The 23,071-nt window shown below is 38.8% G+C and overlaps 1 protein-coding gene across 8 annotated transcripts in view; it reads left to right on the plus strand.

Annotated features, from left to right (window-relative positions):
- The window catches only part of WDR33 (WD repeat domain 33), a 109,206-nt gene that overhangs the window by 24,247 nt on the left and 61,888 nt on the right, over positions 1 to 23,071 (plus strand). For all 8 annotated transcript variants that reach the window (XM_043576446.1, XM_043576448.1, XM_043576450.1 and 5 more), the window contains exons 2-6: positions 15,521 to 15,747; positions 17,611 to 17,679; positions 18,266 to 18,370; positions 22,169 to 22,264; positions 22,451 to 22,602. In XM_043576446.1, coding sequence (XP_043432381.1) covers positions 15,544 to 15,747; positions 17,611 to 17,679; positions 18,266 to 18,370; positions 22,169 to 22,264; positions 22,451 to 22,602 — 626 coding nt within the window. In that variant the 5' untranslated portion in view covers positions 15,521 to 15,543. The remainder of the gene's footprint in view (positions 1 to 15,520; positions 15,748 to 17,610; positions 17,680 to 18,265; positions 18,371 to 22,168; positions 22,265 to 22,450; positions 22,603 to 23,071) is intronic.

The raw sequence follows: 23,071 nt of genomic DNA on the forward strand, positions 1-23,071 counted from the left end.
TGTGACAGACAAATTCTATTTACCTAATTTTATTTACCCAGGTTACCTAATTGAACTATATATAAATTCAATAAATTATTTTGTATAACTTTTTTTGCACTATATTTTTAAAATTCTGGTATACTTGACATACAACATTATATTAGTTTCATGTGTACAACGTAATTCAGTATTTGCATATATTGAAAAATGATCACCACAAATTTAGTAATAGCCATCACCTCACATAGTTACAAATTTTTTTTTCTTGTGATGAGAACTTTTAAGATCTGTTTTAGCAGCTTTCAAATATGCAATACAGTATTGTTAGTGTCCATTAACAAGTGTCCGTTATATCCCCATGACGATTTATTTTATAACTAGAAGTGGTGTGCCTTTTGATCCGCTTCACCCATGTCTCCCACCTTCATCCCCTGCCTCTGGCCACCACCAGTCTGTTAATCTGTTTTCTTTCTTTCTTTTTTTTTTTTTTTAATTTTTTTTTCAACGTTTATTTATTTTTGGGACAGAGAGAGACAGAGCATGAACGGGGGAGGGGCAGAGAGAGAGGGAGACACAGAATCGGAAACAGGCTCCAGGCTCTGAGCCATCAGCCCAGAGCCTGACGCGGGGCTTGAACTCGCCGACCGCGAGATCGTGACCTGGCTGAAGTCGGACGCTTAACCGACTGCACCACCCAGGCGCCCCTAATCTGTTTTCTTAAATGTATGAACTTGGCCTTTGTTTGTTTGTTTTGTTTTTAGATTCCACATGTAAGTTTCACCTATACAGTATTTGTCTTTTTCTGACTTATTTTACTTAGCATAGTTTCCTCAAGGTCCATCCATGTTGTTGAAACTGGCAATTCTTTTTTATGTTGAAACTCCATTCTTTTTTATGGCCAAATATTGTGTTGCATACACACACACACACACACACACACACACACACACAGATTTTCTTTATCCTTTCATTTGTTGATGGACACTTAGGTTATAAACATGGGGTGCATATATCTTATTAAATTAGTAGTTTTATTTTCTGTGGATAATTACCCAGAAGTAGAATTCCTTGATCCTGGGGTAGTTCTATTTTTAATGTTTTGAGGAACCTTTATCCTGTTTTCTGTAGTAGCTATACCAATTTATATTCCCACCAGCAATGTACAAGGTATCCCTTTTCTCCACATCCTCACTGATACTTGTTTAACATTTTCTTTTTTTAAATCAGGGTTCCATCAAGGTTAGTTACATTAAAAAAAATTTTTTTTAATGTTTATTTATTTTTGAAAGAGATAGCGTGTGTGTGAGTGGGGAAGGGACAGAGAGGGAGGGAGGCAGAGAATCCAAAACAGGCTCCAGGCTCTGAACTGTCAGCAGAGAGCCTGATATGGGGCTCGAACCCATGAACCTCGAGATCATGACCTGAACTGAAGTCAGGTGCTTAACTGACTGAACCACCTAGGTGCCCCCAAGGTTAGTTTATCTAAACAGATAAACAGTCACATAATCTGGAATAAGTCTTCCTTTTCTCTTCCAGTATTGTGTAAGCACATGTGAAAGGACAGTTTTTTTGACAGTCATATTTTCCATTTAAAATTAATTTTGGTTAAAAGTATTAAAAATGGTATTCCAAAGAAAATAGTTGTTAGACTTGTGCCTTATTTGTCTGTGTGTTTGAAATAATGTACTAGTGAAACTGTCAGTTCTCCAGAAATAACTGTATTGAATTGAATTCTCAATTTGGAGAGACCTATCACATAGATGTCAAGCATGTAAGCATGTTTTTCAGCCTTACAGAGCTTCCAGCTAAAAACTATCCAAGTTTTTGGTTGAAAACTTAATCCCAAATAGAATATTCAATTAAACTTGTATTTTTGTCATTTATAAATGGATACTATCTACTCATTAAAGGAGATCAACTAGGACCCTTACTGCTTTAGAATGATAATGCATATACTATATACTGAAATGGAAAAATATGTTCTTGTAGACGGAGAGAGGGTACAAGTGAGCAAGGGACAGAGAGAGAGAATCACAGGAGGGACAGAGGAGAGAGAGGGAGGAAGGGAGAGAGAGAGAAGCGGGGATTATTTGAAGTGGGCCTTGTGTTTTACCTGAAGCGGGGCTTGAGCTCACCGGATCTGGGGCTCATGCTCACCTGAAGCGGGGCACAGGCTCACCCGAAGTGGGGCTCGAGCTCCCCTGATGTGGGACTCGAACTCACAAACCATGAGATCATGACCTGAGGTGAAGTCAGATATTTAACAACTGAGCCACCCAGGTACCCTGGAAAAATATATTCTTAAAAACAAAACTGAATTCTGGCTTCTGTTTTTTAAGTTGAGTGAGACGGTGAAATTTTACAGTGTTTTACATTGAGTTTTTAATATACCGGAACATTAAATACTACCTATGAAACAAATCTCATTTATTTTGGGCGGTAACACATATAATAGATGGTTCCAATAGAATTTGAACACCTACAATTCAAAAGGTGTTGAGTAAGTTTCTTCTCCTCCTTACATTAAGTCATCTAATTCCCTTCCCCAGAAGCCATAACTGATAGTGTTTCTGGCATATCTTTTTAAAAAAAATTTTTTTTTTAATGTTTATTTATTTTTGAGACAGAGACAGAGCATGAATGGGGGAGGGCAGAGAAAGAGGGAGACACAGAATCAGAAGCAGGCTCCAGGCTCTGAGCCATCAGCCCAGAGCCCGACGCGGGGCTTGAACTCACGGACCGCGAGATCGTGACCTGAGCTGAAGTCGGATGCTTAACCGACTGAGCCACCCCGGCGCCTCTGGCATATCTTTTTATAAGTGATACAAGCATAAACAAATTTGAGAGTGTTTATAGCATACCACTGGCCTGCTTTGTTTGTTTGTTTCATTCCAACCAAGATAGTTTTATTTATTTGTTCTTTTTAGATTCTGTGGAATTTCCCATTTCTTTCTAAGGTGTATATTCATCAAGTTGAAAGCATAGCTTTATCATTTTCATAAATAAATTTGGAAAGCTTAGGAATTGGTCAGGTTTTATTGGTTATGTTTCTTGTGAATAATTTGTAATAATATCTTAAATTAATAATGTACTTCATAGTTTGTAATAAGTTCTTCTGTGCTAGTTATTTGAATTTAATTCTGTATGGCAGTGGCGAGTTTTCAAATTAAGGTCAGAACTACTTTCATAATACTAAGATATTATTAGGCCTTTTTACTATGTTGACATTTGTATGTATGGTGTGAAAGCAGTAATGGATAAAACTCTTGGCTCCTTAGCATGGTTCAAGGCAGTGGTATCAAATTTCTACTAATAGTCATTTTATGTTTACTACCACCTTACACTGGTAGTTGGAAAGAAAAAAAAAGTCAATTTCACCTGAGAATGTTATTGGTAAAACATTAAAAATAATTTAATTAAATATCAACCCTTGAGAATATATATATATATATATATATATATATATATTTTTTTTTTTTTTTTTTTTTTTTTTTTTTGGTTTATTTCTGGGAGAGAGAGAGACAGAGAAGGAGGGAGACAGAGAATCCCAAGCAGGTTCCACACTGTCAGTGCAGAGCCCGACTTGGGGCTCGAACTCACTAATTGTTAGGTCATGACCTGAGCCGAAATCAAGAGTTGGATACTTATCTGACTGAGCCACCCAGGCGCCACTTTGGTTTTGCGTTTTTAATTTATTTTATTTAATTAATTTTTTAAATGTTTGCTTATTTTTGAGCGAGCACCAATGGGGGAGGGGCAGAGAGAGTGGGAGGCACAGAATTTGAAGCAGGCTCCAGGCTCTGAGCTGTCAGCACAGAGTGCATTGCAGTGCCCAAACCCACGAACTGTAAGATCATGACCTGAGCTGAAGTCTGATGCTTAACCAACTGGGTCACCCAGGCGCCTCTAATTTATTTTATTTTAAAATTTATTTATTTATTTTGAGAAAGAGAAAGCGTGTAAGCCCAGGGGAGGGGCAGAAAGAGAGGGGGAGAGAGAATCCCAAGCAGGGTCCGCATGGCCAGCATGGAGGCTGATGTGGGGCTCAAACTCACAAACCCGTGAGATTGTGACCTGAGCTGAAATCAAGAGTCAGATCCTTAACCGACTGAACCACCCAAGTGCCCCAATTTGTTTTTATTATTATTATAATTCTTTTTACTTTTATTTTTATTTTATTTTATTTTATTTTTCAACGTTTATTTATTTTTTTTGGGACAGAGAGAGACAGAGCATGAATGGGGGAGGGGCAGAGAGAGAGGGAGACACAGAATCGGAAACAGGCTCAAGGCTCTGAGCCATCAGCCCAGAGCCTGACGCGGGGCTCGAACTCCCGGACCGCGAGATCGTGACCTGGCTGAAGTCGGACGCCCAACCGACTGCGCCACCCAGGCGACCCTTATTTTTTATTTATCCAAAATGGGCTCCACACTGACAGCAGAGAGCCTGATGTGGGTCTCCAACTCACAAGCTGTGAGATCATGACCTGAGCCTAAGCTGGATGCTTAACCAACTGAGCCACCCAGGCTTCCTTCCCCCTCAAGTTATTTTAATTCCAGTATAGTTAACACACAGTGTTATATTCGTTTCAGATGTACATTGTAGTGATTCACCTATTCCATACATCATCCAGTGTGCATTATGACAAGTGTACTCCTTAATCCCCATTACCTGTATCACCCATCCTCCGACCCACCTTGAATATATGTTTTTTTAAATAGAGCGTTCTGTGGATTGAATCACGTCTCTGTAAAATTTATATGTTGAGGCCCTAACCCCCAATGTGATGGGATTTGGAAATCTGGCCTTTGGGAGATAATTAGGTTTAAATGAGGGAATGAAGGTAGGGGCTTCCTGATGGGTCCCTATAAGAAGAGACACAGAGTACTTGCTGTCTCTTTCTGCCATGTGAGGACATAGCAAGAAGGTGGCTGTCTGCAAACCAAGAGCCTGACTGTGTTGGCACCCTGATCTCAGATTTTCAGCTTCCAGAACTGTGAGAAAATAAATTTTTGTTTCAGCCTCTCAGTCGGTACTAGTTTGTTATGGCAAGCCAAGCAGACTAATGGATAGTGTGTGATGAAATGGGAAGTGTGGATAAAGCACTTTTGCTATTTACAGAAGTACAATAGTTCCCTGAGGAAATTATGTAATATTCATAGTAATATTAATATTCACTTTTTACAGAACCTGGTGTTTTACTTGAAAGAATGACAGACTGTTTAATAGAAGCAGAGCATGGATAGTGAGGGAGGAGACCAAGTTAACAATATCAGGAATGAAAGAGGAGCTATCACTACAGATCTTATAGACATTAAAGCAATAATAAGAATACCATGAACAACTCTATGCCCAAAATGTGACAGCTTGAGTGAAACTGCTCAATTCCTTCAAAGAACAAACTACCAAAACTCACTCAGAAGGAATAGATAACTGGAATAGTCTTCATCTTTTTTTTTTTTTTTTTTTTTTTTTTTAAGTAGGCTTCGTGACCAATATGGGGACCTACACGGGGCATGAACTCATGTCCCTGAGATCAAGACCTCAACTGAGATCAGATTTGGATGCTTAACCAACTGAGCCACCCAGGTGCCCTAGAATAGTCTTCTTTTAAAGAAACTGAATTCATAGTTTAAAACCTTCCAGTAGAGGAAACTTGAAGTCCATCCAGATGGTTTCGCAGGTGAATTCTACCAAACATGTAAGAGGAAAAGATACCAAATCTGCACAGTGTCTCCCAGGAAATGTTAGAAGGAATACTTCCCAATTCATTATATGAGGCTTGATAATAAAACCAGATAAAGATGTTACAAGAAAAGAAAACTATGTTAATATTCTTCATGAGCATAGATGCAAAAGTCACGACAAGATGTGAGTTAAATTCCACCAATATATTAAAAGGATGATACATCATGACCAGTGGGATTTATCTTGGGAATGCAAGTGTGTTCCACATTTAACAGTTGTTGAGGCTTATTTACTGTATTAAGACTAAGAAAAGCCATATGATCATCTGTGTACATTGAGAAGAAGCATTTGACAAAATTTTTCATACTTGATAAAAATTCTTACAAACTAGAAATTCTAGGAATTGAGTTTTTCTTTTATGTGATGAAGGGCATCTACAAAAGTATGTAGCTAATGCCATAATGCTTACTAGTGAAGACAATGTTTTCTCCTTTAAGATGGAGAAGTGTGATAAGGCAAAAAAAGAAAGTTTTTAGAACAGAAAGGAAGAAATAAATTGCCCGTATTTGCAGATGATATGATTGTCTATGTAGAATACTCCAAGGAATCTACAAAAGAGATTCTAGGACCAACATGTGAATTTAGCAAGGTTGCAGAATATACGGACAATGTATAAGAATTAATTGTATTTGTTTATACTAGCAATGAACAACCAGGAATGGAAATAAGTAAAAAACAGTACTACTTAAGTGGCACCAAAAATAGGTGTAAATCTGACAAAGTGTATACAGGATCTGTGTGTCTAGAACTACGAAACACTGATGCAGCAAATCAAAGAAGGCCTAAATATTTGTAGAGAATTACTGTTTGTGGTTTGAAGACTCAGTATTGTTAAAATGTAATTTCTCCTCAGCCTGGTGCACCCAGATCAAAATCACTAACACTTTTTTTTGTAGATAATGATAAACTGCTTTTAAAAATTATAAAATGGCAGAAGAACACAGATTGCTAGACCATTTGATAAAGAACAACATAGTTGGAGGATTTGATCTGAAATGTAGCTGATTTCAAGACCTTCTGTGAAGTTACAGTGATCAGGGTATTGAGGTAGACCCATAGAAAAAATGCAGTCTGTTGATTTCGATAAAGGTGTAAAGGCAATTCAGTAAAGATAGCCTTTTTTCCACATAATGGAGTCAGAACAATTGGACAGCATGTGAGAAAAAAGAATTTTAAACTATCTCTTATACCTAATGTGGCAATGAACTCAAATAGATCAGAGATCTAAATGTAAAATGTAAAATAATACAATTGGCAGAAGAGAACAAAGGAGAGAAATCTTTGTAACCTTGGCTTAGATGAAATTTCTTACATATGACCAAAAGCATAACATAAATTGATAAATTGGATGTTGTTAACATTAACGACACCACATATTAATCTTTGTGGTGTGATTCTTGATTTCAACTCAGGTCATGATCTCATGGTTCATGAGTTCGAGCCCCTCACTGCTAGTGCAGAGCCTGTTTGGGATATTCATTCATTCTCTCTCCCTCCCTCCCTCCCTCCCTCCCTCCCTCCCTCCCTCCCTCTCCCTCTCCCTCTCCCTCTCCCTCCCTCCCCCCAATAAACTTAAAAAAAGATAAAAACTTCCATTTTTTGAAAGATACTCTGAAGAGAGTGAAAAGAAGTGGCAGACTGAGAGAAGATATTTGCAGATCACATATCTGACAAAGATTTTATATGTAGAGTACAGAAATAATTCTGAAACTCTATAATAAGAAAAAAACCGAATTAAAGAATGAGCAAAAGATTTGAACCTGAAACTTGACTGGACATGATGTATGGGGAGCAAGTAAGGACTTGAAAGATTCTCTGCATCATTAGTCATCAGGGAAATGCAAATTACAGCCACAGTGAGATGTGACTGTACGCTTGTTAGGGTGACTAAGAAAATAAACAATCCTTCTCTCCCTAGCTGACAATATTAATTATTAGTGAGGATGTAGAGCAACTGGAACACATACATTCCCACATACAATACATTGCTGTGGGAATGCAAAATGGTACAGCCACTTTGGTAAATCTTTTGAAAGCTTCCCATAAAGTTAAACAAAAACTTCCATGACCCTGTAGTTTTGTTTTTTAATTAAAAAAATTTTTTTTAATGTTTATTTTTGAGAGAGAGCACTAGTGAGGGAGGGGCAGAAAGAGAGAGGGGAACAGAGGATCTGAAGTGGGTCCTGTGCTTACAGCAAACAGAGCCTGATATGGGGCTCAAACTCATGAAACCACAAGATCATGACCTGAGCTGAAGTCGGACGCTAAACCAACTGAGCCACCCAGGCGCCCTCCACCATTGTAGTTTCAATCCTAGATATTTACTCAGGAAAAATGAAGACTTAACAGTTCACACAAAAACTACATGTGAATGTCAGTAGCAATTTTGTTCAAATTGTTAAGTGCTACAGGCATTCTCCTGAATTGGAGAATGGATAAACAAAATGTGGTATATCCACATAATAAAAAAGGAATTATTGGTGGGGGGCACCTGGGTGACTTAGTCGGTTAAGCATCTGACTCTTGATTTCAGCCTTAGGTCACGATCTCATGGTTTATGGGATTGAGCCCCGTGTCGTGCTCTGTACTGATAGTGTGGAGTCTGTTTGGGATTCTCTCTCCCACTCTCTGCCTCTCCCCTTGCTTGCTTTCTCTCTCTTTCTCTCTCAGTAAATAAATAAAACTTAAAAAAATGGAATTATTGGTACTTGCTACAACATTGGTGAATATCAAAAGTGTTAAGCTATGTGAAAAATGCCAGACTCCAAAGGGTACACAGTATGTGATTTTATTTATATGACATTCAACAAAAGAGAAAAATTACGGTAATGGGAAACATCAGTTGTTGCCAGGGATTAGGGGTAGTGATAGGAGATTGATAACAGAGGGTTCTGCATCTTGGTTGTGGTTGTTTGATGATTCACGCTTTAAAAAGCGCTGCTGCTCACGGAGTGCCTGGATGGCTCTGTTGGTTAAGCGCCTGATTATTGATTCTGGCTCAGGTCATGATCTCGTGGTTTTTCTCATTGAACCTTTCGTCGGGCTCTGTGCTGACAGTGTGGAGCCTGCTTGGGATTGACTCTCTCCTCTATCTCTTTCTCTTCCCTGCTCTCTCTCCCTCAAAATAAATAAACATTAAAAAAAAATCTCTGCTGCTTGGTTTATATCCCATACAGTTAAATCAGAATGAAGATGAGAGCCTTAAAGCCTGGCTTTGGGAACTGCTGGTTTGGCTCATACTTGAATCTTTGAATTCCTTATTCCTAGTTTAGGAGATTACTTTATCTAGAAAATGTTGCATCATTTTTACTTTTGCAAAGATGAATTCAGTAATCCAGTGAGACTTCGTTTGTTCAGTTTTTATTGGCTTAAATAGTTGGTAAGTTAATACATAATCCAGTTTAAAAAAACACATAAAAATGGAAAAGCTCTCTTGTTTTGTATGCTAATGACAAGGGGAAAAACCACACTGAGTTTATCTCCATTGAAACAATTGATAGTACAGATTTCTTTATCCCAGAATCACACTTGTGGAATATTGAATTATTTTCTAATTAAGTCGACAGCCAGAATTATGTTCATGTGTGGATTATATGTAAAAGCTCTTGAAATGGCACAGAAAACAATCTAAAAGCCCAAGTATAGTATTAAGTAACATGTTAAATTGGTCAAGTTCAGTATCCACTAAAATGTTTCAGTAACTTCACAGCTAAGTATGCAGTGCAAGCTCCTTACCCCAGGTTATGAAGAGTTCTGCAGTTGAAACTGTGGCTGAAAGCTATAAAAGTTGGAAAACTCCTACACTGAGAGTTAAATAAAATTGATTTTTAGGGGTGCCTGGGTGGCTCTGTTGGTTGAATGTCTGACTTCAGCTCAGGTCATGATCTCATGGTTTGGGAGTTCGAGCCCCAGATTGGGCTTGCTGTTGTCAGTGCAGGGCCTGCTTTGGAACCTCTGGCTCCCTCTCTCTCTGCTCCTCCCCACTAATATATTCTCTCTCTCAAAAATAAACATTTCAAAAAATTTGCTTTTTAATGTCCAATTTAGTTATCAACAAATTTATGGTAGTCTTAAAATGCTCTTTTTTTTTCTTTACTTTTTTTTCCCCCCCAGAGAGCGAACAAGTGAGCAGGGGAGAGGGGCAGAGGGGTAGAGATAGAATCTTTATTTTTTTAATTATTTTTTAAGTTTATTTTGAGAGAAAGCGCAAACTGGGGAGGGGCAGAGAGAGAGACTCCAAAGCCGGCTGTCCCTGTGAGTGCAGAGCCTGATGGAGGGCTTGAAACTCCTGAACTGTGAGATCATGACCTGAGGGGAAGTCTGACACTTAACCGACTGAGCCACCCAGGCCACCCAGGCCCCCGATAGAGAGAGAGAGAGAGAGAGAGAGAGAGAAAGGGGGGGGGGGTGGTGGTGGTGGAAAGAATACCCGAATGGGGGAGGGGCAGAGAGAGAGGGAGGCTGAGAATCCGAAACAGGCTCTAAGCTGACAGTGCAGATCCCAGTGTGGGACTCAAACCCACAAACTGCAAGATTGTGACCTGAGCTGAAGTCAGATACTTTATGGATTGGGCCAGCCAGGTGCCCCTCATGTTAACATTTTTAATCAATTTTTATTGAGATGATTATATGTTTAGTGCATTTGGAAGAAAAATACCGAATGGGGTGCTTGACTGACTGGCTCAGTTGGTTAAGCATCCAACTTTGCCTCAGGTCATGATCTCACAGTTTGTGAGTTTGAGCCCTGTGTTGGGCTCTGTGCTGACAGCTCGCAGCCTGGAGCTTGCTTCAGATTCTGTGTCTCCCTCTCTTCTCTGCCCCATCCCCATTCATGCTCTGTCTCTCTCTCTGTCTTAAAAAGTAAATTTAAAAAAATTAAAAAAAAAAAACCTAATGGTCTCATGTACTTTGTCTAGTTTCTCCCAGGGGTAACAGCTTGGAAATGATAGCACAATATCACAAGATGAGATTAATACTGATTTTAATCTATAGATCTTATACAAATTTCTTGAGTTTTACTGGTGCTCGTGTGAGTAATTTTCTGTAATTTCATTATATGTATATATTTGTGTATTTACCACCACAGTCAAGATCCTTAACAGTTCATCACCACAGTAGTTCCCCTTTTATAATCACACCCCTTCCCTATCCCTAACTCCTGTTCTCCATTTTTGTTATTTTGTTATTTCAAGAATGTCACATAAATGATACTGTACAATCAGATATAACCTTTTGGATAGGTTCGTGTATCTGCTACCACAGTCAAGATACAGAATCATGTGAACTTTTAAAAACTACTTATATAAACAGCTGTCTTGTTTATTCTTTAAAAAACTGAATGGTCTCATTATAATTTCTCCTAATTTGTTGGGGATTCACATTTATTAAAGATTGGGCAGTGAAGAAAAAGGCATCATGATGATGCTTTTGTTACTGGCCTTGTTTACCACTCATGTAGGTCCCCTCAAAGTTCTGGGACTTTGTAGGTATCAGATCTCATTTAGGGTAGACTGTTCATCCCAGGACATATTTACTGGTTTGGCTATCGATAGTCTTAAAATTTTTTTTTAAGTTAATTTATTTATTTTGAGAGAGCATGAGTGGGTTAGAGAAAGAGGAATTCTAAGCATGCTTACATGGTCAGCACAAAGCCTGACATAGGGCTCAAAATCACAAAACTGCGAGATCATGTCCTGAGTTGAAATCAAGAGTCAGACGCTTAACAAGCTGAGCCACCCAGGTGCCCCTGGAGATCAATAATCTTAAAATAGAGGTTTCCAGGCTAAGGTTCTGACAGTGGAGTCCAGGTTTGTGTTAATCATGTGGGGATCTTAAAACCTTTTATTATTTTTAGAAGTTCCATACTTATTGTACTTGCTATCCTAGCTCTTTAATGCATAGATAATTTGCTCTTGGTTAGAACTATTTCATCTCAGTTTGGGAAAACAAGCTTTTTTTTGTGATCAGAAGCTCTGATTACTGGTTGACATGGTAAGAATTACTTGATTTGATAATTGGACCAAATTCTGCCATAGCTACTGTAGTCAGGCACAATACCTACTTACAAACTGTCAGTCTTTTGATAGCAGTGTGTGTGTGTGTGTGTGTGTGTGTGTGTGTGTGTCTTTTGAGCCTGTCAGGTAGTTAGTGCTCACTGATAAATTCTTGAAATGAATTGAATTTCTCATTATGCTTCCCTTTGCCATGGGGATTTTTCAACTGTTTCAGCAATTTCTAAATGTGTGTGTATTCATGGCTGGGAACTGCCTCAGTACATTTGGTAGTGCCTGCTCATTACCCTATATTAATTTTCCTATCTAATTTCCAACTTAAGTCTTACCCTTACTAATGAATACCTTCCTGTTCTTTCTCTTCATTGTACTATTCGTTTCATAATTTTTGAGGCTTTGTTAGCATTCATGTACAGTTTTTGTTACTTTATTTGGAGGCTTAGGTTCAATAAAATGAGTTTTTGTTTAGCACAGTTCTACAATGTGAAATTTGTAATGACTGTTATTGAAGGAAAGCACTTACGGTTTTTTTCTATTCACTTTTCTATCTTCAGGTATAATTTTGGTATAATTGCCACATGATGAAGCTTACAAAACCTGTTACTTTGTGTCAGTTGCGACAAGAACCATAATTATAATGCTGGTATAGACTTGTGTGCACAAACAGTGGAGAACTAAGTCTGGATATTCCACTTTGTTCAACAGACTAGTCACTGTGTTGGCTAACAGAATAGTAGATTTCATTTAAAATAGTATCTTTGAGCAAAAAGAATCTTGGAAGTTAGGTACATTAATAACTTCCTTGTCCAGGTTGAGAAAACATAGGCAGAGAAGTTGAGTGGTTTGCTTATTTTGGGGGAGTAGTTGAAAGCTTGAAGGCTAAGAATATGCTGCAAACTCTTGTGAACTCAGGAGTCTTTGTATTTGCCAAAAATAGAGATGGGTCCAACCACCACAAGGTCTGAAATCTGTTCTCTGAACTTAGAAGTGATACTCAGTAAATCAGAATGATATGCTATATGTGGTGCAGGGTATAATATAAAGTAGGCACTTGATGAAATTTTGCTTATTGCTTGAAACATTGAAGGCTTGTGCGTACAATAAAGACATGATGAGTTCATTGTTTCATGTGGATTTTTTTTCCTTAGCCGTTTGGTTTTCTTGTTAGTATGTAGTGTTTAATAATCATATCCAAATTACTTGTCCTCTCTGTACCTTAGTTTATCTTTCTTGTCCCACCTTCCCTCCACACTAGATAGATGAACATGCTTTGGGGACAAACCTGAGTGTAGTTTAAGTTGTTCTGTTAATGTAGCTTAAGTGAATAATAGAGTAAGTAGAAATCACAGTAATTATGAAGGATAAAGCTCTTATTTTCATTTTCTCCATTTGGTGATATATAGTTCCTTGAAGTGTAGCCCCTAAAAATGTTTGTTTGTTTATTTGTTTTTAAAAATTTATTTTAGGTAGGTTCCATGCCTAGATTGGGGCTTGAACTCATGATCTTGAGATCAAGAGTTGAAGGCTCTACTGACTGAGCCAGCCAGACACCCCTAAAGATGTTCATTTGATTTTTATTTATTTTTGAGCTTTTTAAAACAATTTATTATTTTTTTTAGAGAGAGCACAAGCAGGGGAGAGGGGCAGAGGGAGCGAGAGAGAGAGAATCCTAAGCAGGCTCCCTGCTCAGCACGGAGCCCCAATGTGGGATGCCATCTGATGAACCTGATGTCAAGACCTGAGTCGAAATCAAGAGAATATTTTTTCTGTTCAGATGTTAGTGTTGCTTGTATGAATATGTAAATATACAATGCTGAGAAATACGTTTCTGTGGTAGTTGTTTTGATCCTGAAATTAGATATACATACTTTCAACATTCATACGAAATAGGATAGTTTATTGCTCTTTTTACACTATTCCTAGGAAATTTGAAAGGACAAAAAAGATTAAAAATTAGAAAGAAAAAGAAAATTTTTTTTTTTACAAATTTTTTAAATGTTTATTTATTTTGAGAAAGAGTGAGAGCCCACAAGTCAGGGAGGGGCAGAGAGAGAGGGAGAGTGAATCCCAAGCAGACTCTGTGCTGTCAGCACAGAGTCTGATGTGGGGCTCGATTTCATGAACTTCAGGATCATGACCTGAGCCGAAATCAGGTGTCAGTCACTCAGCTAACTGAGCCATCCAGATGCCCCCCAGATTTAAAAATTTTTTTAGTTATTCTTGAATAAATAAAATGGGGTCTTATGATAAGCTTAATATTTTTATTTATTTAAAAAAATGTTTATTTTGGGGGGCACCTGGGTGAGTCACTTAAGTGTCTGACTTTGGCTCAGGTTATGATCTCGTGGCTCCTGAGTTCAAGCCCTGAGTCAGGTGCTCTGCTGACAGCTCAGAGCCTAGAGCCTCCTTCTGACTCTGTGTCTACTTCTCTCTCTGCCCCTCCCCTGCTTGCACTCTGTCTCTCTTCCTTTCTCAAAAATACATAAACATTAAATTTTTTTTAGTGTTTTTATTTATTTTTGAGACAGAGAGTATGAGCTGGGGAGGAGCAGAGAGAGGGGGAGACACAGAATCCGAAGCCAGGCTCTGAGCTGTCAGCACAGATCCCGACGTGGGGCTCAAACTCACAGACTGTGAGATCATGACCTGAGGCGAAGTCGGATGCTCAACCGACTGAGCCACCCAGGCGCCCCCATAAACATTAAACAAAAAATTTTTTTTTTCTAATGGAAAAGAGTGTGTGAGCAGGGGAGGGGCTGAAAGGGAGGCAGACAGAGAATCTGAAGCTGGCTCTGTGCTGACAGCAGAGAGCTCAACATGGGGCTCGAACCCACGAACTGTGAGATCATGACCTGAGATGAAGTCAGATGCTTAGCCACTTGAGCCACCCTAGTGCCCTGAAAACTTCATATATATATTATATATATATATATAATATATATATACACACACACACACATATACACACACACACACACACACATTTTTAAAAATATTATATATTTTTTGAGAGAGAACACAAGTTGGGGAGGGGCAGAGAGAGAGAGGCAGAGAATCTGCACTGTCAGCACAGAGACTGATGTGGGGCTCAAACCCACAAACTGTGAGGTCATGACCTGAGCCAAAGTCAGACTCTGAACTGACTGAGCTGCCCAGACGCCTCCCGAAAACTTCATTTTAACAATGTGAACAGTTCTCAGTGGTTCTTCCCTACCCCCTACCTCACACATGCACAATACTCAGCACACACACCCCACGCTGTTATAAACTGTGGTTTTTTCCTTCCGTCAGCCTGAATTTTATAATAAATGCTTATTAGCACTTATTCTGTGAATTGACCTTTTTTTTTTTTTTTAATTAAAAAAATTTTTTTTTTTCAACGTTTATTTATTTTTGGGACAGAGAGAGACAGAGCATGAACGGGGGAGGGGCAGAGAGAGAGGGAGACACAGAATCGGAAACAGGCTCCAGGCTCTGAGCCATCAGCCCAGAGCCTGACGCGGGGCTCGAACTCCCGGACCGCGAGATCGTGACCTGGCTGAAGTCGGACGCCTAACCGACTGCGCCACCCAGGCGCCCCTGAATTGACCTTTTTAAAATATGTAACTGGTCTCTGCCATTAAATCCAATAGTTCATTTTGTAAATAGGTTGACTAAAAGCTAGAAATGATACTTATTTGAAAAAGGAAGAGAAGTGTAAAAAGTAACTCATTTAAAAATATTTTCAAGCAGTGCTTAGTGCTGATGTTTGTAGTGAAAGTACTTTTTCCCTACCCTAGTGTCCTAGAACGAAAACTTCACCATGGCTACAGAAATTGGTTCTCCTCCTCGTTTTTTCCATATGCCAAGGTTCCAACACCAAGCACCTCGACAACTCTTTTATAAGCGACCTGATTTTGCACAGCAGCAAGCAATGCAACAGCTTACTTTTGATGGAAAACGGATGAGAAAAGCAGTAAACCGAAAAACCATAGACTATAATCCATCTGTAATTAAGTATTTGGAGGTAAGTTATGTGCTTCTGATGATCAAACTTTGTCTTTTTTTAAAAAAAGAAAGTTTTTAAAATACAGGGTTATAAGCATGGCTGTGTCCTTGGATTAATGGGATGGAGTGCAGTTCCAGAGTGCAGCTGGTCACCAGTACATTTTGAGTCTTTGCATGTGTGAGTCTTCTCAAAAATTGTGAAACTTAAACTCTAATTTAGCAATAGGCCTTGTTCTAAAGTTCATAGCAAATCTTAGAAAGTGGTACTTTAATCCCTAGGCCAGCCTTAAGACACTTGTTAAACCCACGTACATATGAAATGTTGACACTACCAATATGAGGATATTCCTGTGAGAACACACGTTCAGAATAGCGGTTCTGCGTGTCTGAGGCTCTGGCACAAGGCACAGGGACTCTTCAGGCCCTGCTGGTGGGTGGCACTCACAGGCAGGGTAGGGGTCTGCAGAAACCTCTGTCTGATCTTTCTCCCTTTGAGTTCTTTATTTACTTGTCTTCACCAAGGAATTAGCCTCTGTGACTCGCTTTTGATTACTAACCCTATTACTTTGATCAGGTTTTGGTCTTCTCTGGCCTCCAATGAAGAAAATGTTTGCTTTTTCTTACCTGAGACCTGTTGAAGACCTGTTGGCATATTGGATATAATTAGTATGTTGCAGACATGAGAAAAAGATTCATTCAGAGGTGAAGACAGATTTAGGTTTTTCCAGGTTATTCAGTTGCAGAACTAGTGTAAGAGAGCTTGAGATGTCTTAAGACAACCAAGGGCAGGATACCAGAAATTGTTTTGTGCTGAGGATTTTGAAGAAACTGAAGACATCTGCCTATCTATCCCTTATTCTTTTTCCTTTTATTAAAGTATGGTGAGAATGGTCAGCAGTATTTTGGATGATTGGTTGGGGATGAGGAGTAGTAAAGAGAGGAGGGAGATTCTAAGTAATGTAAGTAGGGTAAGAGCTCTCTCTCTTTTAATTTTTAATTTTTTTTAAATGTCTTTATTTTTGAGAGAAGGGGAGAGACAGAATATGAGTCGGGGGGAGGGTCGGGGTGAGAGAGAGAGGGAGGGAGGGAGGGAGGGAGGGAGGGAGGGAGAGAGAGAGAGAGAGAGAGAGAATGAATATGAATCTGAAGCAGGCTCTGAGCTGTCAGCACAGTGCCCAACACGGGGCTCAAACTCACCAACCGTGAGGTCGTTACCTGAGCTAAAGTCAGACACAACTGACTGAGCCACCCAGGTGCCCCTGATTTTTAAAAAAAAATTTTCTGGGGCACCTGGGTTGCTCGGTTAAGCGTCCGACTCTTGGTTTTGGCTCAAGTCATGATTTCACACGTTGTGGGTTTGAGCCCTACGTCAGGCTCTGTGCTGGGAGCTCAGGGTCTGCTTGGGATTTCTCTCTCCCTCTCTCTCTGCCCTTTCCCCATTCATGCTCGTTCTTTCTCTCACACACACAAAAATAAACAAACATAGAAAAAAAATTTCTTTCTGTGTTTATTTTGAGAGAGAGAAGGAGTGCTGTGGGCACATGAGTGGCAGAAGTGCAGAGAGAGGGGGAGAGAGAAAATCCTAAGCAGGCTCTGTGTTGTCAGTGCAGAGTCCAAGGTGTAGCTTAACCTCACCAACAGAGGTCATGACCTGAGCGGAAATCAAGATTCTGGTGCTTAACCCACTGAACCACTCAGGCACCCCTAGGATAAGATCTCTTTAAGATACCCACTGTTATCTTTGTGTTAGAACCTGTGAAAAGGTTTTAATCCTATTTTCTCCCCATTTGATAGCAGCTTACATTCTGTTAATGCTTACTTTAGTTTGAAACTGAGTATAATGCGCCATATGTTAATTAATTAATTTGTTTATTTCAAACAGAATAGAATATGGCAAAGAGACCAGAGAGACATGCGGGCAGTTCAGCCTGACGCAGGTTATTATAATGATGTGAGTATTAAGATGTGTCACACTAGTTTAATAAAACCTCTTTGCTTGGACATTTGAACCTAAAACTATGTGACCTCAAATGCAACATGGAATTTTCTTTTTACGAATTTATAATTAAAACAAAAGATTCCTAAAGAGATAATATAACATGTATGTACTCCATTGGTTTTTATCTCAATTAAAATTTTTCTTGTACTCTAATGGTGGGTGAACTTTTTATTTGGGGCTTAAAGCCATGTCTAACAAAAGACCACTACCTCAAAGTCTGTGGAATACGAAAGCTAATTTTAAATTTGGCTTATTGTGAAACATGTTTTTATTATGTTGACCTTGAGAGGTAATTGGTGAAATCTGGTACTTGATTTTTTTGTTTTTTTATTAATAATGGGCATTTAACTGTCCTGTGTCTCAGTTTTTTAAATTTAATTAATACTGACTGATTATTATCTATAATAATAGTTTTTTGAAAGTCCTATATAGTCTTGAATTTGTCTTTACATGTTGAAATAATTACCTTGCTCTGTCCCTGGTTTATGCTCTGTGCATAATCAGGAGCTCTTTAAAACCCAATTTTCTCTTTTTGTAGCTGGTCCCACCTATAGGGATGTTGAATAATCCTATGAATGCAGTAACAACAAAATTTGTTCGAACATCAACAAATAAAGTAAAGTGTCCCGTATTTGTTGTTAGGGTAAGTATTCTTTTGGATGTTTTTTGGAAAAGTTAATCCTGAGTTAATCTGTACATATGCTTAACAGGACAGAGAAAATTAAATTATTTTAAATATATATCTGGTATGAACATTGGTGTGTTGCTAATAAATCTTTTGAAATACCCAGTCACTTACCTACTATAGCCACATTGAGTAAGATACTGCTCTTGGATTGTTCTTCATGTTACAATTTCCATAGAATTCTCTGCGCAGGCTATGGATCTATATTGCAGCAGGTCTCGGACTTGCTCTTGAATAGGGATGTTTTTGCTGCTGTTTAGAAAGTGCATCTCAGGGTTAATGAAGACTGTTAGGTGTCACTAGTAAGGAAAACACCTGAGAAGAGCTAAAGACCAATGGTCAACCATAAATATTAGCTCCATTAAGGTACATAGTAGGTACTCCATACATTTGCATGAAATTAAAAAATGTATATTTTGAAATTAAAAAATGTATATTTTTAAATAAATAGTGGATTGACATGGTTCAAAACTTGAGAATTTGAAGAGGTTTGGAATAAAAAGTCTTCCCATCTTTGTCTCTCAGGCATTCAGTTAATATTACCATTTGTGATAGTATAATCATTTTCTTTGTGATTTGCTAAGTAAGAATGTACTTGTTGGTTAGCAGTACATCAAGTCCAGAAATGTAAGATAGCTGATAGAGTTGAGCAAATAAGAATTGGGGAAGAAAAAAATGGGACAGAGAAAAGAGAGTTATAGCAAACATTGTGGCAAATGAGCATAATAAGCAAGTTCTCTGATACTAGGTATGGCAGACAGCAGGCAGAACTCAGGGGCTGGGGGAGATGCTACAGTCAGTCTTCTGTCTCCTGTTTGCTTCAGAGGCTTAAAGCAGTAGAAAACATCAGTTGAGAAACTTATTTTAATGGCTATTTTGTTGGTAGAGCCAACCAGTATGTTATATAATTTTGTTTGTCAGGAAATTTGGTAAGAGCTAATTTTATTTTTAACATTCATTCATTCATTCATTTATTTATTTATTTTAACATTTATTTATTTTTGAGACAGCATGAACAGGGGAGGGTCAGAGAAAGAGGGAGACACAGAATCTGAAACAGGCTCCAGGCTCTGAGCTGTCAGCACAGAGCCCGACGCGGGGCTTGAACCCACGGACCGCGAGATCATGACCTGAGCCGAAGTCAGACGCCCAACCGACTGAGCCACCCAGGCACCCCTATTTATTTATTTTTGAGAGACAGAGGTGGGGTTTAGTGGGGGCAGAGAGAGGGAGACAGGATTCAAAGCAGGCTCTGCTCTGTGCACATAGACTCTCACAGCTTTGAAACTGTGAGATGGTGACCTGAGCCGAAATCAAGTCAGTTTCTTAACCGACTGAGCCACCCAGGTGCCCCGGTGTGCAGCTGACTTTAATATCTTCTTAGCATAATAGAGAACATCTTTTTTTTTTTTAAACTTTTTAAAACATTTTTATTTATTTTTGAGAGAGAACATGAGCAGGGGAGGGGCAGAGAGAGAGGGAGACACAGAATCTGAATGAGGCTCCAGGCGCTGAGCTGTCAGCACAGAGCCCCGCTTGGGGCTTGAACTCATGGAACCGCGAGATCATGACCTGAGCTGACATTGGATGCCTAACCGACTGAGCCACCCAGGCACCCTGAGAACATCTTTTTTTTTTCCTTTTCTTTTAACATTCTTTTTCTTTTTTTTAAAAAAAAAAAAATTTTTTTTTAACCTTTATTTATTTTTGACACAGAGACAGAGCATGAATGGGGGAGGGTCAGAGAGAGAGGGAGACACAGAATCTGAAACAGGCTCCAGGCTCTGAGCCATCAGCCCAGAGGCTGACGCGGGGCTTGAACTCATGAACCGCAAGATCATGACCTGAGCCGAAGTCGGACGCTTAACTGACTGAGCCACCCAGGCGCCCCTTAACATTCTTTTTCTTAATGTATATTTAGTTTTTTTCAGACACACACACACACACACACACCCCATGAGCAGGGGAGGGGCAGAAAGGGAGGGACACACAGAATCCAAAGCAGGCTGCAGGCTCTGACCTGTCAGCACAGACCCCGATGCAGGGCTCGAAATCACAAACTGTGAGATCATGACCCTGAGCCAAAGTCAGACACTTAACTGATGGAGCCATCCAGCCGCCCCAGAACATCTTTTGAAATGAATAAAATCTGAGCGTTTTGCATCACAGTACAGAAGGGTAAAACTTTATTTGTTGCAGTTCATTAGATAAATTTCTTATATGGTGATCAAACTGTAAGATCTTAGGAGACACTTGCACATAGTGGAGGCAGAGTCCAAATTATAAGAAATTAAGACATAAAAACAGGGTTCTGTGCCTATAGTTGGTTGCCTGTAGTATTTACTTGGTTACAGTCCATAGCAGATAACAGGAACTAGGAAAGTAGGAAGATTTTATTCATAATAGTCAAAGTCGTGATGTGCAGGTAAGCAGTAAAAAACCAGGTTTACCAAGTAGTCTTTTTTATTTATTTATTTATTTATTTATTTATTTATTTATTTATTTATTTATTTATTTTTTACCTATTTGAGAGAGAGTGCACATGCAAGTCGGGGAAGGACAGAGAGGGTGGGAGGAGAGAGAATCCCAAGCAGGCTCTGTGCTGTCAGCACAGAAGCCAACGTGGGGCTTGAACTTGGAAACAGTGAGATCATGATCTGAGCCGAAACTAAGAGTCAGACACTCAACCAACTGGGCCACCCAGGCGCCCCTTATTTTTAAAAATTTTTGTTTATTTTGAGAGAGCGCGCAAGCAGGAGAGGGGTAGAGAGAGAAGGAGAGAGAAAGAATCCCAAGCAGGTTCTGAGCTGTCAGTGGGGAGCCCTATGTGGGGTTTGAACTCACAAACTGTGAAATTGTTGACCTGAGCCGAAACCAAGAGTCAACACTTAACTGACTGAGCCACCCAGGCACCCCCCAAATAGTATCTCATCCTGCTATTCTGATAAGCACACTTCAGTTTTCAAGTATGTGTTACAATTTTTAGTTTGGAAAATGCAGTTGTTGTATTTTCATTTCATGTATTTACATTGTCTAAGGAAAATTAGTGTGTAATCTGTCATGGAAACTTGAAAATAAAAAGTTGAGAAAAAAATGTTGTGTTTTGAATTGATAAGCATATGTCACAGATTTCCTTCAGTATACAAATAATGGCATTAAAATATTGCTGTAGTGTTAGTCGTGAGTGTTGTATTACATGTTTTGGAAAGTAGATTAGTATAAGACTGCTTGATACTGTGAACAGAGGAGAGCTTTTTAAAGTACATTTAGTTGCCAGGAAAAGTTTGATAGCTTTGATGTCCTTAAATTAGCTTTTTTCATAAAACACCACTAACTTTTCTGCTTGAATTGGTCCACTAGCAGATGTAATTCTTTTTTTTTTTTTTTGGTGACTGACCATTTTATTTGTTAGCTTGCCTTGTATCCTAGAAAAATGTGGTCTTTGCAAATTTTGTTTTTAAAGGTTCTTTAATGTATGTAGGTATATGTAACTTAACCGGATACTTACAATATATTTACCATTATTTAGTTTATGGGCTAAAGTGCTAGAGCTTTCCCTGCACTGTGTTAACATGTTTTTGTTTTTGTTTTTTTTTCTGGCAAAGTACTTATAAATCTGAACTACGATTCAGTGAAAGTATTGTCTATTTAATGGTGATTATTGGATATTTTATAAATCCTTTCTAAGTGCTTTAAAAATTAACTAAGATTGAGGAATTGTGACCTTGGATAACCTGTCTTCTTTTTCTTTCCTAGTGGACTCCAGAAGGAAGACGTTTGGTCACTGGAGCTTCTAGTGGAGAGTTCACTTTGTGGAATGGACTCACCTTCAATTTTGAAACAATATTACAGGTAACAGTAATCATCAGACTGTAGCATCCTCCTGTGGTCCTGTAACGAACTGGAGATACAGTTACTTTGTTGGCGTTTTAAACTTGAAATTGGACAAGTAATTGTTGTGAGTTGATGTCTGCTCCTGTAAAGCCTTCTGTCATATATTCTTTTATATAATGTTTAAACTGTTTTATGTTTTCACAGGCTCATGATAGCCCAGTGAGGGCCATGACTTGGTCACATAATGACATGTGGATGTTGACAGCAGACCATGGAGGATATGTGAAATATTGGCAGTCGAACATGAACAACGTCAAGATGTTCCAGGCACATAAGGAGGCGATTAGAGAGGCCAGGTTTATACACAATATACCATTTTCTGTAGTCCCTATTGTCATGGTTAAATTATTCTCTAAGTGTATTCTGGGTGCAGAGATGCATGGGCTCTGTCAGATTCTGGGATACTTTCTGCACCCTATAAACACAATATTTTTCTTTGTTTTCACACATTCACCATTTTGCTGGCACTTTTCTGAAGTAGTGTTGTCCCGGTATCAGCCTTTGCAATATGTTAGAGATGTATTGTCTGCCGCATTTTGCACTGGTTTTCTCTTTTCATTTATGGTTAATAATGTGTATACGTTATTCCTTTTTATTACCTACTGTGTAAGATAAGAATCTTTCATTCCAAATAAAGAATTCAGTCTTTAATTATACAACTGAATAAAATCTAAAGCCTACAGAAAACACCTTCAGAGTTCACACAAAATACAAGAAAAAAAGGCTTAAGTGAAGACCTGGTTGGCTTGGTTATGCCACGACTTC

This window comes from Prionailurus bengalensis, chromosome C1, assembly GCF_016509475.1.
Source record: "Prionailurus bengalensis isolate Pbe53 chromosome C1, Fcat_Pben_1.1_paternal_pri, whole genome shotgun sequence".
NCBI classification, from domain to species: Eukaryota; Metazoa; Chordata; class Mammalia; order Carnivora; family Felidae; genus Prionailurus; species Prionailurus bengalensis.